The sequence below is a fragment of the Trematomus bernacchii genome, unplaced genomic scaffold, assembly GCF_902827165.1.
Source record: "Trematomus bernacchii unplaced genomic scaffold, fTreBer1.1, whole genome shotgun sequence".
Classification (NCBI taxonomy): Eukaryota; Metazoa; Chordata; class Actinopteri; order Perciformes; family Nototheniidae; genus Trematomus; species Trematomus bernacchii.
The window spans coordinates 12,381,327-12,399,178 of record NW_022987727.1 but is presented as its reverse complement, the minus strand read 5'-3'; the positions used below and the strand labels follow the sequence as shown (position 1 = coordinate 12,399,178).

Genomic DNA, 17,852 nt, shown 5'->3' with positions numbered 1-17,852 from the left:
GCTGTGTGTAGTTAGGAGGCTTTCCTGTGGGAAAATAAAGAGAATTTATGCAACAATGTCATAACGTATAGCTGTGTCGTCAATGTTGAGAGCTGCATTGTTAGGGCCAAAACTATTTTCAATTTTGGTTGACAATTAATTGTCCTACAAATAATTACACAAACTTTAAAGGGGCCTTAACCTGCTTTTCAGGTTTTCCCTTTCCGGTAGTGGGTTATATGGGTTTTTGTGCATGTTAATGGTCTGCAAAGGCTAAAATCTAATAGTTTCCTCAAGAGGGAGTTTCTTTCCCACACACTCCCCCCCTGCCTGAAACGACTCAATAGGACTCAATGTTTACTTCTGAAACATGTGTCTGCAGAGGCCTGTACTACGAAGCCGGATTTTCGCTTAGCGAGCTAACTTCAGGGAAAACTCTGGGTTTCCGGTCCTACGACGCTGGTTCACTTCTTACCGGGCTAGATCTCCATGGTAACTTATGCTGAACGGCAAACCTGGGGCCTGTACTACGAATCTAGTTCAACATATCCTGGATATGTTTTGAGTTATCCGGTTTACCTAATCCAAAACAAACCCGCTCTCGCTAAACGTTCCTACAACACGGGTTATCAACTCGATCGCTCAAGCCAGCCGTGTCCTATCTAGTTAGGTGCGCGTTCACATAAAAGGGGTGGTATTTGGAGCATTCGACCAATCACAAACATGGACAAGCCGCGTACTGACAGCGCAGCGCGTCATACTTCCTGAATGAAAAGTCAACTATAATATTAGACATATGAAGAAGTTAAACTTTAAACATCCATGACTTAAACACTTTATCCAGGATAAAAGCCACATAGTTGCACCTGCAAGGTGAATACAGCTGGTAAAAGAAAAAGTGTTTGAATGCGTACATCAACAGGTTTATGATATCACAGCCCCCCGTCTAAGACACGAGTGGATCTGACTTTAATTACATTTGACTCGAGTGTTTCGTCAACTTAATGTGTTGCTTAAAATAATACTTCTGCTTCTTGCACGGCCAGATACGGCTCAAGAAGCTGACTCCGATAAGGAAATATATGATAGGCCTACATTATGATGTGATATGATGTGATATGAATGATAATGGGACACATCGACGTCTGCACTCACAGTGCCACGAACTGTAGGCTACGTAATGTTACTTTGATCCGGTTACTTATGTTGTGGCAGATATTTAAGTAAGCTTTCTTAACGCTAATGTTATAATAGTCAGATTGCTCTGAAGATGGGAGGTGATATTCTATTCATTTTCACGTTCACACGGTCGGTGATTTTGGCCGGCCGTCTTTCCTGCAACGGCCGTTTAAACTGTATTTCCTTTATCCTGTAATATGACTTGATCGCTTTAAACTCTGCACACTGTTGTTATCAGCTGTTCCACCATGGTTGCTACCTCAACCTGTAATAGATGTATCCTTATTGAAACGGTCTGAGGACAAGGATTTAACATGGACATTAAATAAATCAACAGTAGGTGGCGATATATGCTCCAAGTGGAAGCGATTCGCCATTAAAGCAAAGAAGAAGAAGAACTCCGCACAGTTGATCTCTTATCCTGGAACCTATCCTACTCCGGAGCAGGCTAGCCATTCAGCATAAGTTATCTAGCCCACTAAGAAGTGAACCAGCGTCGTAGGACCGGAAATCCCTGAAGTTAGCTTGCTAAACGAAAATCCTGATTCGTAGTATAGGCCCCAGGTTAGCCGCTCAGCATAAGTTACCATGGAGATCTAGCCCGCTAAAAAGAGAACCAGCGTCGTAGGACCGGAAACCCCGAGTTTTCCCTGAAGTTAGCCCGCTAAGCGAAAATCCTGCTTCGTAGTACAGGCCTCCGATCTGTCCTCCCTTCCCGTGAGAAGTACTAATGTTGTTTTGTGGTTTTGTTCAAGTGAATTCTCATCCCACTTCATTTGCACCACTTGAACTGCTGTTTGTTTGTTTGTTTTCCACACACTGCCAAAGGACGTCACCTTTGGCATTTGCTGCTGTAGTTAGCTAAAAGCTATTGCCGAATCTGTGTGTTACAGTGTTTCTCTTGTGTCTTTAGTGAGACATATTTGTTTTATCTTGTAAGCAGATCTCTAACTAATCTTTTTTTTTCTAAAATGAACCAAAGACAAAAATACTTTTTTAATTTTGGTCACATTTTAGTCATTTTGATCCATCTTAGTTTGAGTCCATGGCAACTCAAAACCTTTACTCCAGTTTTTGTCAACAAAAGTCATTATATTTTAGTCAACTTTTGGTCTATATTTCTTGTCAAAAGGTTTTTTCTTTTAATTTTGTTATATTTTTCAAAAGAAACGTTGACATTTTTGTGAAACGAAACTCACAACATTTTATCCTATTACCATCCCATGAAAAACACAAGTTTAATTATTAAGAATGCAGTTTTGCTTAAAATGTCCATATTAACGTTTGTGACTCTGTGTTCCAGGGATCTGACGGCAGAAGACCAGATTGCTCTGTTGAAGTCGAGCGCCATCGAGATCATCATGCTGCGTTCAAATCAGTCGTTCAGTCTGGAGGACATGTCCTGGAGCTGCGGAGGACCCGACTTCAAATACTGCATCAATGACGTTACAAAGGGTTGGTTAATCCTCACATCCACAGCACCACAGTGAAACTAAATAAACAAGAGTGGCGGTTTCATGAGTTCTAACTGCGCAATCAATAAATAAACACATGAGCAGTTTGTTTGGATAGAGCATGTCAGAGACGCTGCTTATTGATTTCACCACCTGCCAATACACACAGTCCTCTACGGAAGCACATCTTGCCAGTTAGAAAAAAACAAGATGAAAAACGTTAAAACTAAATATATCCTCCTGACTTAACATGTCACAGAAAATAATAGTTTCACAAAACAATGACTTAATATCTCAAAATAATGACTTAGTTCCTCAAGAAAAAAAACTGAGAATCTCTAAAGAATGTCTATGTATCTTGTTTGTTTGTTTGTAGCCTTTATTTAACCAGAGGCCTGTACTACGAAGCTGGTTCAACTTAACCTGGATATGTTGGAGTTAGCCGGTTGGCGTAATCCAAAACATACGCGCTGGCGCTAAACTGTACTACGACGCTGGATATTAAGTGGATCGCTCAAGCCGCCGTGTCCTATCTAGTTAGGTGCGCGTTCACATGAAAGGGGTGGTATTTGGAGCATTCGACCAATCTCAAACACGGAGAAGCGTACTGACAGCGCAGCGTCATACTTCCTGAATGAAAAGTGAACTTTAATATTAGTCAAATATGAGGAAGTTAAACTTTAAACATCCATGACTTAAACACTTTACCCAGGATAAAAGCCACATAGCTGCACCTGCAAGGTGAATACAGCTGGTAAAAGAAAAAGTGTTTGAATGCGTACATTAACAGGTTTATGAAATCACTGCCCCGTCCAAGACACGAGTGGATCTGACTTTAATTAGGAGAATTTGACTCGAGTGTTTCGTCAATTTAATGTGTTGCTTAAAATAATACTTCTGCATACAGTATGTGACACTGTGAGTGTTGCACGGCCAGATACGGCTCAAGAAGCTGACTCAGATAAGGAAATATATGATACATTATGATGTGATATGATATGAATGATAATGGGACACATCGACGTCTGCACTCACAGTGCCGCGGACTGTACTTAATGTTACTCTGATCCGGTTACTTATGTCGTGGCAGATATTTAAGTAAGCTTTCTTAACGCTAATGTTATAATAGTCAGATTGCTCTGAAGATGGGAGGGGATATTCTATTAATTTTCACGTTCACACAGTCAGTTGATTTTGGCCGGTCGTCTTTCCTTCAACGGCAGTTTAAACTGTATTTCCTTTCTCCTCCTGTCATATGAATTGATCGCTTTAAACTCCGCACACGGAGCTCTGATTGGTCAGCAGGCAGTGCTTTCACTGAGTTGATCTCTTAGCCTGCCACCTAACCTGCTCCGGAGCAGGTTTGCCGCTCAGCATAAGTTACCATGGAAATCTAGCCTGCTAAAAAGAGAACCAGCGTCGGAGGACCGGAAAGCCCGAGATTTCCCTGAATTTAGCCGGCTAAGCGAAAATCCAGCTTCGTAGTACAGGCCTCGGGTGAAATCCCATTAGGCACTTTCACACCAAGTACTTTGCCGTACTTAGTTCCCAGTACTTAGTTCATCAGAACTCTTTAGTTCTGATGAACTAAAGAGCAGATCGCGTTCACACCGGAATAAGTCCCTGAGGGAGGTTTAGGCAAATGAAGCCACTGACGTCATTTCTTCTTCTTCTGCTTTGGGTTTACTGGCAGGCCGCAAACAACTTCACGGCGTATACTGCCACCCAAAGTCCCCGGCCGGAAATCCCCGGAGTTGGGGACTGGCTTCAGTAGAAGCTGCTGGGACTCCCAGCAGCTTCTACTGAAGCCTTCCGAGTAAATCGCCAGAACGCCGACACCTCCTCATCACTCCACCACTCCCATGTTTTTGTTTGTGTTGCCATAAGTTAGTCTCTCTCCGTTGGTGCGCTGGGCTAATGCTAATGCTAATGCTAATAATGCTAATGCAAGCAAATACAATGGCGGCTTCACAAAACCTTTCAGAGTTTTACGGGGCGTGGTTTGCAATTCGCCCAGCCAATCAGAAATGGGAACCTTTTTCTCCCATGAAAGTACCTGCTCTCTAGCAGGGACTAAAAAGGGGGTGAAAAGGTTTTCATGAACTAAGTTCTAGTTCCGGATTCTTTGGGTGTGAACGCAACATTTCAAGAACTATCAGAACTATACTGGGAAAAGTACTCCGGTGTTAAAGCGCCTATTGAGATCAACGATCTCTTTTTCAAGGGAGACCTGCAGCACGTTGGTTACACATGAAAAACATAAAAACAACAGAAAACAAAAAGGACGTCATACAACATAATTACAATTTACAAACCTATTCACAATGACAGGTACCAAGAGTATCAAATAGCATTTCATCCAGCCGAGCTTTAAAATGATGCAGGGGAACCAAAAGGCTCAGTTTCCAAAAACATTGCAGAGTGTTCCAAGCTAGAGGACCTGCGCACATAAAAGCTTTAGTACCTAAAACAGTGCTAGCACTTGGCACATGTAATAAAAACACATCCTGGGATCTTAGGCAATAGCTACTTGCGATTCTCTGTGAGATCAGAGAGCAGATATAAGTTGGTAGTTTACCCAACATGGCTTTATAGATGAATATGTACCAATGACTGAGCCTCTGAACAGTAAGTGATGGCAAACCTGCCTTGGTATACAGTGTAGAGTGATGAGTAAGTGCTTTACAGTTAGTAACAAATCTCAGCGCACTGTGATAGGCGGCATCTAACTTGAGCAGGTAATGGGCAGGTGCATTCATATAGATCAAATCACCATAGTCCAGCACAGGTAAAAAGGTCACAGAGACTAGCCTTTTCCTGGCCTCAAGTGAGAAACAGGACTTGTTTCTGAAAAAGAAACTTGGCTTCACTCTCAGCTTTCTAAGCAGGTTATTGACCTGAAGTTTGAAAGAGAGGCAATTATCAAGCCAGATACCAAGGTATTTATAACAGGTAACCTCTTCAAGTACTTTTCCTTGCGCAGTAACAATATCCAAAGCTGTCTCCGGTGTCTTTTGGGCTTTTGAAAATAGCATTACCTTAGTTTTATCAACATTTAAAAGAAGGTTAAGCTCAGAGAGCTGAGTCTGAATAATATTAAAAACAGCCTGCAATTTAACAACAGCCTCCTTAATCGAGGGACCTGCACAATACATCACAGTATCGTCCGCATAACAATTTAAAGTTGCTTCATCCACATTTTGACCTAAACTGTTGATATAGATGGAGAATAATAGTGGACCTAAAACAGAACCTTGTGGTACACCATTTGTAATGTTGAAGCACTCAGAAGTGAGCCCATCAAAATGAACACATAGGGACCTTTCAGAGAGGTAGTTCACAAACCACCCCACTGCATGGCTGGATATGCCAATACTGGCCAGCCTCTGCTTCAGGATATGATGATCGACGGTATCGAAAGCTTTGGAAAGATCAATAAACAGAGCTGCACAACTCTGCTTTTTGTCTAAGATACCCGCAATATCCTTCACCACTATCTCAAAATAATGACTTAGTATCTAAAAATAATTACAAGTTTGACAAAAAGATCACTTAAAGGGGACCAATCATGCAAAATGCACTTTTTGATGTCTGTTATACATAAATATGTGTCCCCGGTGTGTCGGGGAACTCACGCAGCGTCAGAAAATAAAACCCTCTTTCTTTTCCTCCGTACCCAAATCTCTAAAAACGGGGCTAACGGAGCTGATTCAGATTTGCGTCCGATATGACGTAATATCGGAAATGTGGGCTGGCTTTACACCCACGGCCCTATCAGAAACGTTGCTATCAGAAACAATGCCCGGCTGTTTTGGACGTAATATGGTCGGTGCATGTTTACATTAGCATCGCTAACACTCAGAGCTAACCTGTACTGGAGAGCATGTGTGTGAAGAAGCAGGAAATAAAAAGGAACTCACCTTGTGGTATAACCGGCAAGAGAGAAAGCCTTTGAGCTCCATACTGTTTCAGAAGTTATCCTTGATAATCCATGATATGGCGTTTCATCACCCCAGTATCTGCCGGTAGAATCTCCCGCATGAGCTCAGCCCCCTCCTTTTTTTTAATCAATTTTCTTTTTTTAAAGCTTTATACCCCAAATCAGCACTTTTGGAACAGGAAGTGAACTAGAAAATGCATTTCCTGCAGAAAATGCATTTCCTGCAGAAAATGCGTGCGAATGCTGTAAACTGTGAACATTTGTGGCTGAATTTAGCTGAAAATGCAGAAAAAGCTGAATATGTTATTAGCTGAATGGTAACTGCTTTTAGCTACAAAAATGCAGAATAAGCTTAATATTTAAAAGAAAAGGTTTAAAAAAAGGTATAAACAACAACATGTATAGCCTTGATGTCCTGAAATAGCTGAATAATGTAATAGTTGAATGGTTTCTACAGCTGAAAATAGGCTGAAGGAGTTTAATATCAGATGTAAGTAGTAGTGAATGAATTTGTATTAAGATGAGAAAAGAAAGTAAAAAGGCTTGGGAAAGCAGCAGAATATTTGAACTGCAAACTTTTGAACTAACTTGATGGTGAATTATCTGTCGCCATGGCAACGCCATTTTATGACACCCCATAATACGCTTAGATGTGTTGATGGCTGCATCATTACCAAACCTGTGAAGTTTTGGGCCTTTTCGAGCATTTTCACTGAAGTCATGAGAAAACCGTGTTTCATGGTGAGCATTGTGTTGCCATGTCAACGGCATTTGAAGAAATCTCAAAACACACATGTGAAGTTTGAGCACTTTTTGAACATTTTCATAGGAGTTATACATTACATTAGGAGGTTACATTACTCTCTCTCTTCTCTTGATCGCCCTCTCTCTTCTCTTGATCACCCTCTCAATCTTCTATCGCCCTCTCTCTCTTCTCTTGATCGCTGTTGGAATGAAGTGTCTAGCTGAAAGTATGTGGAAGGAGAAGCATTTGGCGTAAGGTGTAGTTAAAGAGGATTTAAAGGCTCCTCCCATTGACTTCCATGTGAAAAAAAGAGTTTAAAAAGCTGAATATTTCAAGTATAAAACATTTTTAAAAAGTTGAAGGTTTCCCATCGATTCCTGAACAGGCTGAATAGTTTAATATTTGAATGGTTTCTGTAGCTGAAAGTAAGCTGAAGTTATGGAGAGCCAAAGTATTGGCTGAAATAAGGGGAAGAATAAAGAATTGAAGAACTATAGTGGAATGCTGTGGCACAGCATTCCACTAAATAGAGGGATATGAGGCATGGCTAGAATGGGTGATCTGTTTGGTATTTTGAGCAAAACACTTTATAGACATGTTATATATTTTTATATATCTGAGACCTATGCTATTGCCTAAAAATAGCATGATAGGTGACCTTTAAGTATCTTAAAATAAGAACTGATGTGTCAAAATAATGAACAAGAATTGCAAAAGAATGAGTTATGTTAAAGGTACAGTAGGGTAGGTAAGAATGGAGAAACCAGCTCGAGTGCGCTAGAATTTGAAAGTAAGCAGCCGAAAAAAATCTGCCCCTTCCTTCAGACTTCCTTACAGAGCCCCTCCTCCAACACACACGAACGCGCACATGACCAATAAGGGCACGAGATAAGGTTGTACACAGATGGTAGGCCATCCAGTTATTTTAGCCGGGGCGGTGAAAGTGATTGGTCGTACTTTTTACAGTACTACGGCTTCCACAGATGACATTTTTTTATGTATTTATTGTCAAAGCATTTAATATATTCATTGCTATCGGGATGTTAAGAGCATTCCATGGAATATAACAAAAAGTGTTTCTGAAGTGAATTACCTACCCTACCTTTAAGTGAATAAATAAAGAGTATTTCAGAAAATGACTTATATTTTGAAATAATTACAAAATAATGTGTCAAAAAGAAAGTTTCTCATCATTGTGTGATACTAAGTCATTATACGTTTCTCATTATAAAGACTTTTACAATAAAAACATTTCTTTCAACACATTGGCATAAATAGGCTTCCATACTTCATCCTTGTGTAGCCAGCACTCCCGGTGTTTCCACCAAGGCCGCATCATTGAGCATTGCATTGGCAAAAAGTTCCTTTGCACGCAAGTACACAGTCTCAAGGACAGAAGCGTGTTCAACGTTGAAGCTGATGACACAGCTATGATTCCTTTTTTCTTTTTTCTTCTCACACCTTATATAACGCACCCTTACAAGCGTCACCCACATGCTGCTTTTCTATGCACACTTGCACATTACTGTGAGGTTTTGACTCCAGGTATTTTCATGGAAGCAATAAAGCAGCTACACACACTCAGTCCTTTTTCACTCACACATGCGGGGCAGGAAGCAATGCTCTCTGTCCGCAATGGGAAAATAAACATTCTCTACTGCTGTATAGAGTGTGTTTTCACTTATAAATCAACAATAAAGCACAATTCATGTTTGCAGCACTAACGGTGTGTTTGTGTTCTTTTTCATGTTAGCGGGTCACACTCTGGATCTGTTGGAGCCGCTGGTGAAGTTCCAGGTTGGTCTAAAGAAACTCAACCTGCACGAGGAGGAACACGTGCTGCTCATGGCCATCTGCCTGCTCTCCCCAGGTACTGCTTGTGTGTTCCAGTGTTTTTTTTTAAAGAGAGTGTTACTAGATTGACTAATAACAACACCATGTCAGGAGAGCACAAACAGTTTAGGTCTTCAATACTGAAAAAACATGAAGGTACAACACAGTGTTAGAAATGAATGACGCATATCTATGCTGTTTGTGCTTCATTGGGCTTTTCAGCTGAAAACAGTGAATTAACGTAATAATTGAACGAGGCCATGGAGAAGGAAAGCCGCTTCAAGAATAGATGACGCATACTCGCTGGAAAACTCAACATTTTCCACAAGCTTGAACACTTTTTTTCAGCCAAGGATGGCCTTGTTTTAAACATATGTTCACCCCCTTAGAGAAAGGAAACAAGGGCAGTGATCCACATTTTTCATTGATGTTTTTGATGAAGTTTAAAATAAGTGGTAGAAAGGGATTGTTGTAATTTTGTTAGATAAACGTCCTACATGGCTGCTGCTAGGTGAACCATTAATACAGGTGCGTGCATCCATTTGTGTGAACATTTTGTTTTGAGAAAGTTCAAATGCCAACAAATTTGGATTGATGCTGACTTCTCATAAGATTGGATGTGGATTTTCCAAATTATCACATCTATCGTTTTTCAAATAATTTCGATTTCACGAGTCGAAAACAATCCTGCGCAGCCACCACTGTAATGCAGTTCTACAAGTAGTATGAAACTAATAATATATATATTAGGAATGTAGAATATTAGTTTGATCACTACAGTCTAAATCAGGGGTCTGCAACCTTTTTGACCAAAAGAGCAATTTTTCCCCCTTTTCCAACAATTTGTTTTGTCTGGAGCCGCAAAACATATTTGATAGCTTATAAAGTTGTATTTATTGTTATATCATACACAAAAACTACAGTTTTTTTGCATGTATTATTTATTACATTATAAAACTGTTGACCTCTAATAAGAAACAAAGAACTCTTATAAGGAGAATACAAAAAAATACACAGGACTACTTTAAAATAAATTAAACACAGCACTTGGGGAGTCCTCTACACATTTGAAGGAATAAAAATACAATTAAAATGGGCCCACTTTGAAATAAATAAAACATATAGCTGAACCCTAAAAAGAGTGAACTGATTGAATTATGACTGAAGGTCGTCAGCTGTCTTCCTCTTCCGTGTTTTTCCTCGATACGTAAAGGCTGCAGCACCTTTGAGAACTTCTCTCCACATATCAAACATACCGGTAAGCCAGCATCGTTTGCTGTGAAAGCAGATAACTCTCCACGCAGAATGAAACCCTCTGTGTTCCTCCGATACTTTTATTTTCTCTGATTTATCCATAGTTCGCTCATCGAGCCAGGGCTCAGGTTATTCACCTGCAAGAAAAGGCGCTGGCGTGGGACCGTAGCAGGATGTGACGCATATTTTAGTTCACCTAATTAAAACCGTTTTGTTTTTTATTTATGTGTCACAGTATCACCTCAAAATACAAGATACGAAACATTTTCAACCATGCAACAAAATATAAATAGTCCTACAAATATTTGTATTTTATTTCCTTCTTATTTATGTCTAAACTCAAGGGAGCCAGAGCAGAGGGCTTAAAGAGCCGCATGCCGACCCCTGGTCTAAATCAACACAACGATCTGACTGATGTTCTCTTTCCATCCATCCCTCTCCCCACCTGAACCCTTCTTTCCTCTTCCTTCTCCCTGTGCCCTTCCCTCTCTCATCTTGCTTTCCTCCTTTCCTCTTGGACCTCCCTCACAATGTTCCTCCACTGCCCCCTCTTCATCCCCTGACGGGTAGATCGCCCTGGAGTCCAGGACCACGGTCGCATCGAGCAGCTGCAGGACCACCTGTCGGAGGCGCTGCAGGCCTACATCCAGGTGAACCACCCGGGCGGACGCCTCCTCTACGCCAAGATGATCCAGAAGCTGGCCGACCTGCGCAGCCTGAACGAGGAGCACTCCAAGCAGTACCGCTCCCTCTCCTTCCAGCCCGAGCACAGCATGCAGCTCACCCCGCTGGTGCTGGAAGTGTTCGGCAGCGAGGTGTCATAGCAGTGGAGGAAGCCCGCTCACACACACACATACACACACACTCACCACACATCACAGGAAGATATACCGACCCCTGCCACCTTCTTTTCCCCGACGGAACCCCAGCTCTGATAGACACAAGGGAGAAGGATGGATAATCCCGTAGGTAGATGGTCACCTTCACCTCCTCCTCATCGTCACCTGACCTCGAGCGGCAAGGCTCCGGATTTACGGATTTAAGACACCTGGATATGCTCTGCATTTTTGCAGCACCTTGGATAACCAGATTATATTTTAACCTCTGGTACACAGTACCACATTAAAGGTCAGGCAGATATCCTGACTCTGGAGTAGATCGACATCCTGATCCTCTCCGAAATTCGCAAACTCAAATGAAATATCGCCTTTTTCTGCTCCCCTCCTTTCCTTCCGGACATCACTGCTAGATTCCTGCCATTTTCTTTTTGTTTTGACAGCGTGACGGATGTGACGGTCACATCCCCTTATAACCTTCATCCTCATAACAAGTGCGAGGAATACATTCACAGATTTACATCTATTAACCACGCTGGCACTTGTTAGGTACAAATTATACGCAAGCAATGTTCCTACACCTAGATCGCTATGTTGATTTATCGACAGCAAAGATATCCAAATATATTAAACATCAACACAGCCAGCTAGCTTACGATAATATAGTGGAAAAACTTTAAAAAATGCTTGGTTAAGACAGGCTGTGTTTCTGTGTATGTGCAGCTGGAGAAAAGAAAGGAAGTTACAGTAGGAATGTTTCAGTGTGGTAACGGTGACAAGAGAAGTGGGATTTGGAGTCACGGAGGTGTGGTAGCTGGAGGGAGGGATATGCTACGGTTGGAATTCCCTGTTCACAAGACAAAGGGAATTTCACAAAACAAGAATGTATGTATAATGCTATATAAATATAAATGATATAAGCTGATATATATGAATATATAAATATATATATATATATATATATATATATATATATATATATATATATATATATATATATATATACAAATATATATATATTTAAGAGAGCATGGTTGGAAGCAAATAGTGTTGTATAATGTAGAGGATCTGAAGGCCCCTCCTCAGTTCTGTGTGTGTCGTCACATATAAGAAAGCGCTGAGAAGTGTGTGAGGAGTCCTTTTTTATTTTTGTGATGTGTGTACAGTATATGAGAATCCTGATGGACCACAAGGGGGTGCGTGCAGGCTTTAACCCGAGAGTGCATGAATTGTGTAGACTGACATAAACAAACATTGTGGATAGAGATTATCCCCAAAAAGAAAATGTACTCGGCTGGTTAGATTGCTGCTAAAACAGTTAGGGCCGGGTAGTTGGACAGAAACCGACTTACCGGCTGTTGCCTCAGGGAAAAGTTTGTCTGATGATTTTGTGTACTTGGTGTTTATGGTGTGTGTGGCGTTAGCTTACAATCATAAGGCAGAGATCCTTTTCGAAGCTCTAGGCATCACTGTGACTTCTAATCGAACTACATAACAGTATAAGTAAGCTAAATGTTTTTTTGACAACAACATTTTTACTCCTTATCTGTTCATGAAAAACTTAAGATGGTTTGTACAATCCATTAGAGATCACTGTTAAAGCTGGTCTTCTCATTAAATGGCCACATTAAAAAAACAAAAAACAGTGATTTATATAAGCCTTAAGGTAATTTTATTCAGGGGAAAGTAAAGATGAAGGAAGCATTGTAACGTACAGCTGAACAGAGACCTTTTATAACGAAACACGTAATCAAGCGCCATACTTTTTTTTTTTTTTGGTCACATTTCGATCAATTTCAACACCAGCCACAGAAGCGAGGTTGAGGATGTTAAAACATCACTACATATCATTTCTCTCGACACAGTGCATGCTCACCCTCTCTCGCAGGCCTGCATCGCCCCCTTGTGGACAAACTCTGTAAATACCACTTGCTAAATCTGTACATAGTTAGAGATTAATGTAGACAAAATACTAAGAGAACTCAACTGTCGATGGCAAGATGCTCTGGAGATACAGCACTATATGCAATTAGGAGACGGACTCTTATGTTGTATTCAACTAGAATGGACAGAGGTGGAGATCCTGGTCATGTGACTGAGCTGGTCGGAGCGTTTTAAAAAAGACTGCTGGACACGGGTTGGACCAGAGAGCTTATTTTTACAGTATCACTTTCTATGATACCTATCTATACCTTAAATGCATTATAATCTGCTTATGGCACTGTCTCATTATTATTGGCCTTATAAATATTCTTAAAGCTTTAAAACAATAACAACTTAAGAACATGTTATAATGACTTATAAGGTCAAGTATCATACAACCTTATAATCACTTGTGTCATTATAGTCACTGTTAAGTGGTTGTGTGTTCTTGCATACATATATTGATATATACTTTAACCACTTAGAGTAATTCATATTCAAATTATAATGCATAATAGCAGAGATAATAATGCATAACGCAAAAAAGTTATAAAGCATTACAACTATAGGAGTGACAAATATAAAGTATCATGATGCTTGGCCTTATAAGTCATCATACAAATGTTTTATTTTGTATGATTGAATATTTTTGAGGTCTTTAACTATAGTGCTATAAAAAGTATATAACATATTTGAATGATGTCATAACGCATGGCCTCATAGAAAGTGTTACGCTTATCATTTTCAGCCAAGTTAAAACTGTTATATAAAACAAAGATACTGATGGTGTTTCACAGATCGACCTTTATTATAACACCTTTACCAATGTAATCCCTAAAATAATAATATTAATATTACTAATAATAATTAGGGGTGCATCATTTGGAGAAAAAAATACTTGCGATTACTTTGACTAATATTTTAATTGCAATATGATTCACGGTAACGGAGGGATTGATAATTTTGGCAAAATAATTGTCTTTGTAATAAAAAATATATATTTTAAGAAGAAGCTTTGTGTAATTTTAAAAGAGGATCCGAAACAAACAAACATGTGTTATCTCCTATTGTGCATCTTTCAATTTGAATATTGCACAAGTGCAAGTTCCGTCTTTGATACAATTCAAATTAATTGTGCAGTTCTTATAATAATGAATAGTAATAATAGGTGTCCAGCATTGGTCCAACCCTGTCCTGATGATGCTCTTATGAATGCGATGATGGGACTCCGATGAAATCCGACGTGTAATAATTGAAAGGCTTCATGTAGCCGAACATTCCCAGTGGTGGAGGTGTCGATCATTCCGACTGGCTGAGTCTCGTCGCACCATCCGGCAGCCTTTCTAATGGCGCGTTTCCACTACACGGCCTCGCTCGGCCCCGCTCGGTATGGCTGGGCCTCGTTAGGACTGGCTCACTTTATGGCGCATTTCCATTACAGTTTAGGAACTGGGGTAGTATCTATAGTAACGCAGTGTAGGCGGAGCCGTGACGTGATCTTCAGAGAACCCCAGAAAAACAACACAGCCGTTAGCTGTTAGCACTCAGAGCTCACAGCTCCTCATATCTGTTCAGAAACTAGACAAAAGTTAAACAAGTACAAACCACAGACTGCCTGTGTCATGGTGAATACAGTCGCTGCTTTATTTATGTCTGTATAGGCCGTTGTTGTGAGTGTGGACGGTCGGAGCATATACTGCGTTAGCTTAGCCAATCTCCATTTAGACAACACGCATTTTAAAAGGTTTTTCGCCTGCCGTCTGTCTGCAGACTTGTCAAAGCATTAATTCATGGTTTTTACTAACCGGTATCAGTATGTTGTTACTTCGGCATCATTTTGAAACGTGTATTACAATTAAATCACGGTCAAATATGTCCATCTTGTTGTAGTTGTAGCCCCCTTGCCAGCGATGCTCTCTCTAGTTTAGCATACTCAGCCTCGTTGTCTCTGGCCCTAGACCCGCGATTTTATGAGGCCAGAAAAACTGTGAATTAGGACCCGCCGGCCGGTACTAGGCCAAGTGGAAACGCAACCAAAGACGGGCCGCTGAAGTCACAGCCCTCTTAAACCGTGCTCCGCGCTGTAGTGGAACGCGCCATTAAAGACTCCTAACAGCTCAGTGTGTCCTCACCAGGAGGCGTCCGCTCTGTCCATTCCGAGCTTATGGATGTACATCTTTTCTTTTTCTCTGTTTCTAAAGTCTATCGATAAGCTTTTGACAATTATACAGTATATCCATTTCATTTTGGTGAAAATCTGTTTGTTTTTTTTCTCTTTATTTTCTTTTCAAGATTGTCAATTTTATTGTGTGTCAGCGTTTCCCTGCTAGCGCTTTGGCTTGCTGTGCTGGAGCCCGGTGGACTTCTGGAGCCTTTTTCCTACTGCAAAATGAACAACTTCATACGAATTAGTTGGACAGGGAACGGACTCGTTCTTGTTCCTTTTGCTTGTGGAATACGAATAGAACCACCTGGAGCTCCACCCAAGAGGAACAAACACACAGAGGAGAAACAATCGTTCCATTGACAAAGAAAAAGGCAGATCCCCGGCTCTGGAAAAAAAAAAACCCGACATGCGCTTTCCAGAAGCAGCATGTCAAACACAATCAAGTGATCATGAACTAACACTGCCTCAAATGACTGATACAGGAATTAGCCAATGGCCAACTGTTTTAGCAGCAGCATGGGCGTGCCTCCTCATCCGCCACCCAACCATCTAACCACCTCTTCTTCTGCAATAGCCAATCACAGCAGGATTACTCTTCATAGCTTTAACTCAGCAGCCACTCAGGCTCTGCTTTTGGTAAAAAAAACAAAAAACGGTGGTGCACCAAGGGCTGATGGGAGATTTAGCTGCTTTGGAATTGGACGTGTCACTTTCAAACTGTGAAAAAAAAAAACAGACTAGAAATCGGACCCAAGAAAACGTTGGTATTGGACCTCCAGAAGACTGTGTAGAATCTGTACAGAAGATGTTAGGAGATACAATTATTTTTAAAAATGAGAATCTACAGATGTAGTGACGTGTTCTACAGGCAGCGGCGACTGAGGGAAAGTCGCCTCCGGAACCCAAAGTGTGACATTAATTTTCTGACTATTTCTCGCATTGCAGCTTTTGGAATTTTAGACTTTAAAAAAAAGCGAAAGCAAATACGAAATCCATTACAAAAAAACATCAGTTATTTAGCTTTGCTCCGCTGTTGTTCGACATCACAATGGAATACTACATTTGTAACGGTTGTACATGACAGTCTTTGTTCACTAATGGCTAACGTGAGTATTGTAGCTGATGCTCTCTCCCCTCTCAACCCAGGTCAGCTCCACCTCAGTAGCCTTACTTTCAGAAACCTCAAAGCTGGATACATTTAACAGATACCTCAATATTTTACAGGATGACTTGTTCACATCAGCCTTTAAGGGAGCCAAACATACACACACTCACACTAACATGCCAGAACTCTCCTCAGTTTTTATTGCAAAACGTACAGTAAACTAGTTGCCAGTAAACCAGTCAGTATACCAGTGGATCCCAATGTTTCTACATGTTAACCGTTTTTCTGCTTTACTCACGAGATCTCTGTTGTCTCTATCCGACTCTATACTGATGACGCTCCGCTAAGCTTTGGCGTGGCGTTTAACCCAACATACTACCTCTCCCTCTCCGCACATATATATAATCACATATATATATTTGTCGCAGCATGATTGTGTTTGTGATAAAGCAACCATTTTTATTTTTTGACAGTAATTAACAAGGGTTCTTTTGTGTATATGTACAGTAGATTCCTCTGTTTTCAAATGCTGGATTTTTTTATACCTCATATCTCAACATAAGCCTACACATCTTTGGAGTCAGTTTATTGGAGACCTCATTACAATCACTTTGTCACTGAAGTCTGCAATGTTCACATAGCAGCTAAAAGAACCTCCGTTATTTTGAGCAGTGAACAATATCTAACCTTTTCGATAATAATAAACACCTTAACAAACGTAAATATTTTTTATATATATTTTAGCGTAAATATATTTGCGCATTTTCTTCTCAAACTGCATTCACATGATATGCTAACTTGAGGTCGGGCACAGAGCCTTGTGGTGAAAACAGCTTGTCAGGTGATGTTTGTATTGTTACATCCACTGCTAGCTTGTCATCTGATTGGTTGCGCTTTGAATGTTCAGCGATAAACAATGTCAAGTTTACATAATTTGAACTTTGGAAAATTTTGAGCGATGGGAAGCGCCTCCGCGTAGTCTTAACGACTCCCTACATAGAAACACAACATCAACGTTAGCTCAGAGTCATTTCAACTGTGACATGTGAATGCAGCTAAAGTAAAAAGTAAAAAAAAAAAGGTGAATGGCAAAGCTGTCAATCATTGAAAGGGTCGTAGTAGCACACTTGGCTTTTATTTTTCAAGTGTTCATTCAATAAATGCCAAGTGTGCTGCTTTCTCAATATAAGCAGTTCAAACCAAAAAGACTCTGCTAGCTAAGGTTTAGCAAGCAGGCTAATTTAGAGAATCCTTGATCCACCAGTTTTAAGTAACTTTAGCTTAAAGCCTGCTATGTGAATGTAGCAGTAAACCAGAGGCCATGGTGGATGTCAAACGCTCGTGGTTAGACAATTTAGAGGGAAACTGGGCTCCGAGAGTCAAAAGGCAGCTGCTGCTCCTTCAGTCCAGCAGACAGTTTTTTTTACAGTTAAAGTG

The 17,852-nt window shown here is 40.5% G+C and overlaps 1 protein-coding gene across 1 annotated transcript in view; it reads left to right on the top strand.

The window, feature by feature from the left end:
• The window catches only part of LOC117494547 (vitamin D3 receptor A), a 91,925-nt gene extending 79,790 nt beyond the window's left edge, over nucleotides 1–12,135 (top strand). The window contains exons 8-10 of the mRNA XM_034145519.1: nucleotides 2,462–2,613; nucleotides 9,051–9,167; nucleotides 10,955–12,135. Of these exons, the coding sequence (XP_034001410.1) occupies nucleotides 2,462–2,613; nucleotides 9,051–9,167; nucleotides 10,955–11,208 (523 nt within the window). The 3' untranslated portion in view covers nucleotides 11,209–12,135. The remainder of the gene's footprint in view (nucleotides 1–2,461; nucleotides 2,614–9,050; nucleotides 9,168–10,954) is intronic.
• The last annotated feature ends 5,717 nt before the right edge of the window (nucleotides 12,136–17,852 follow it).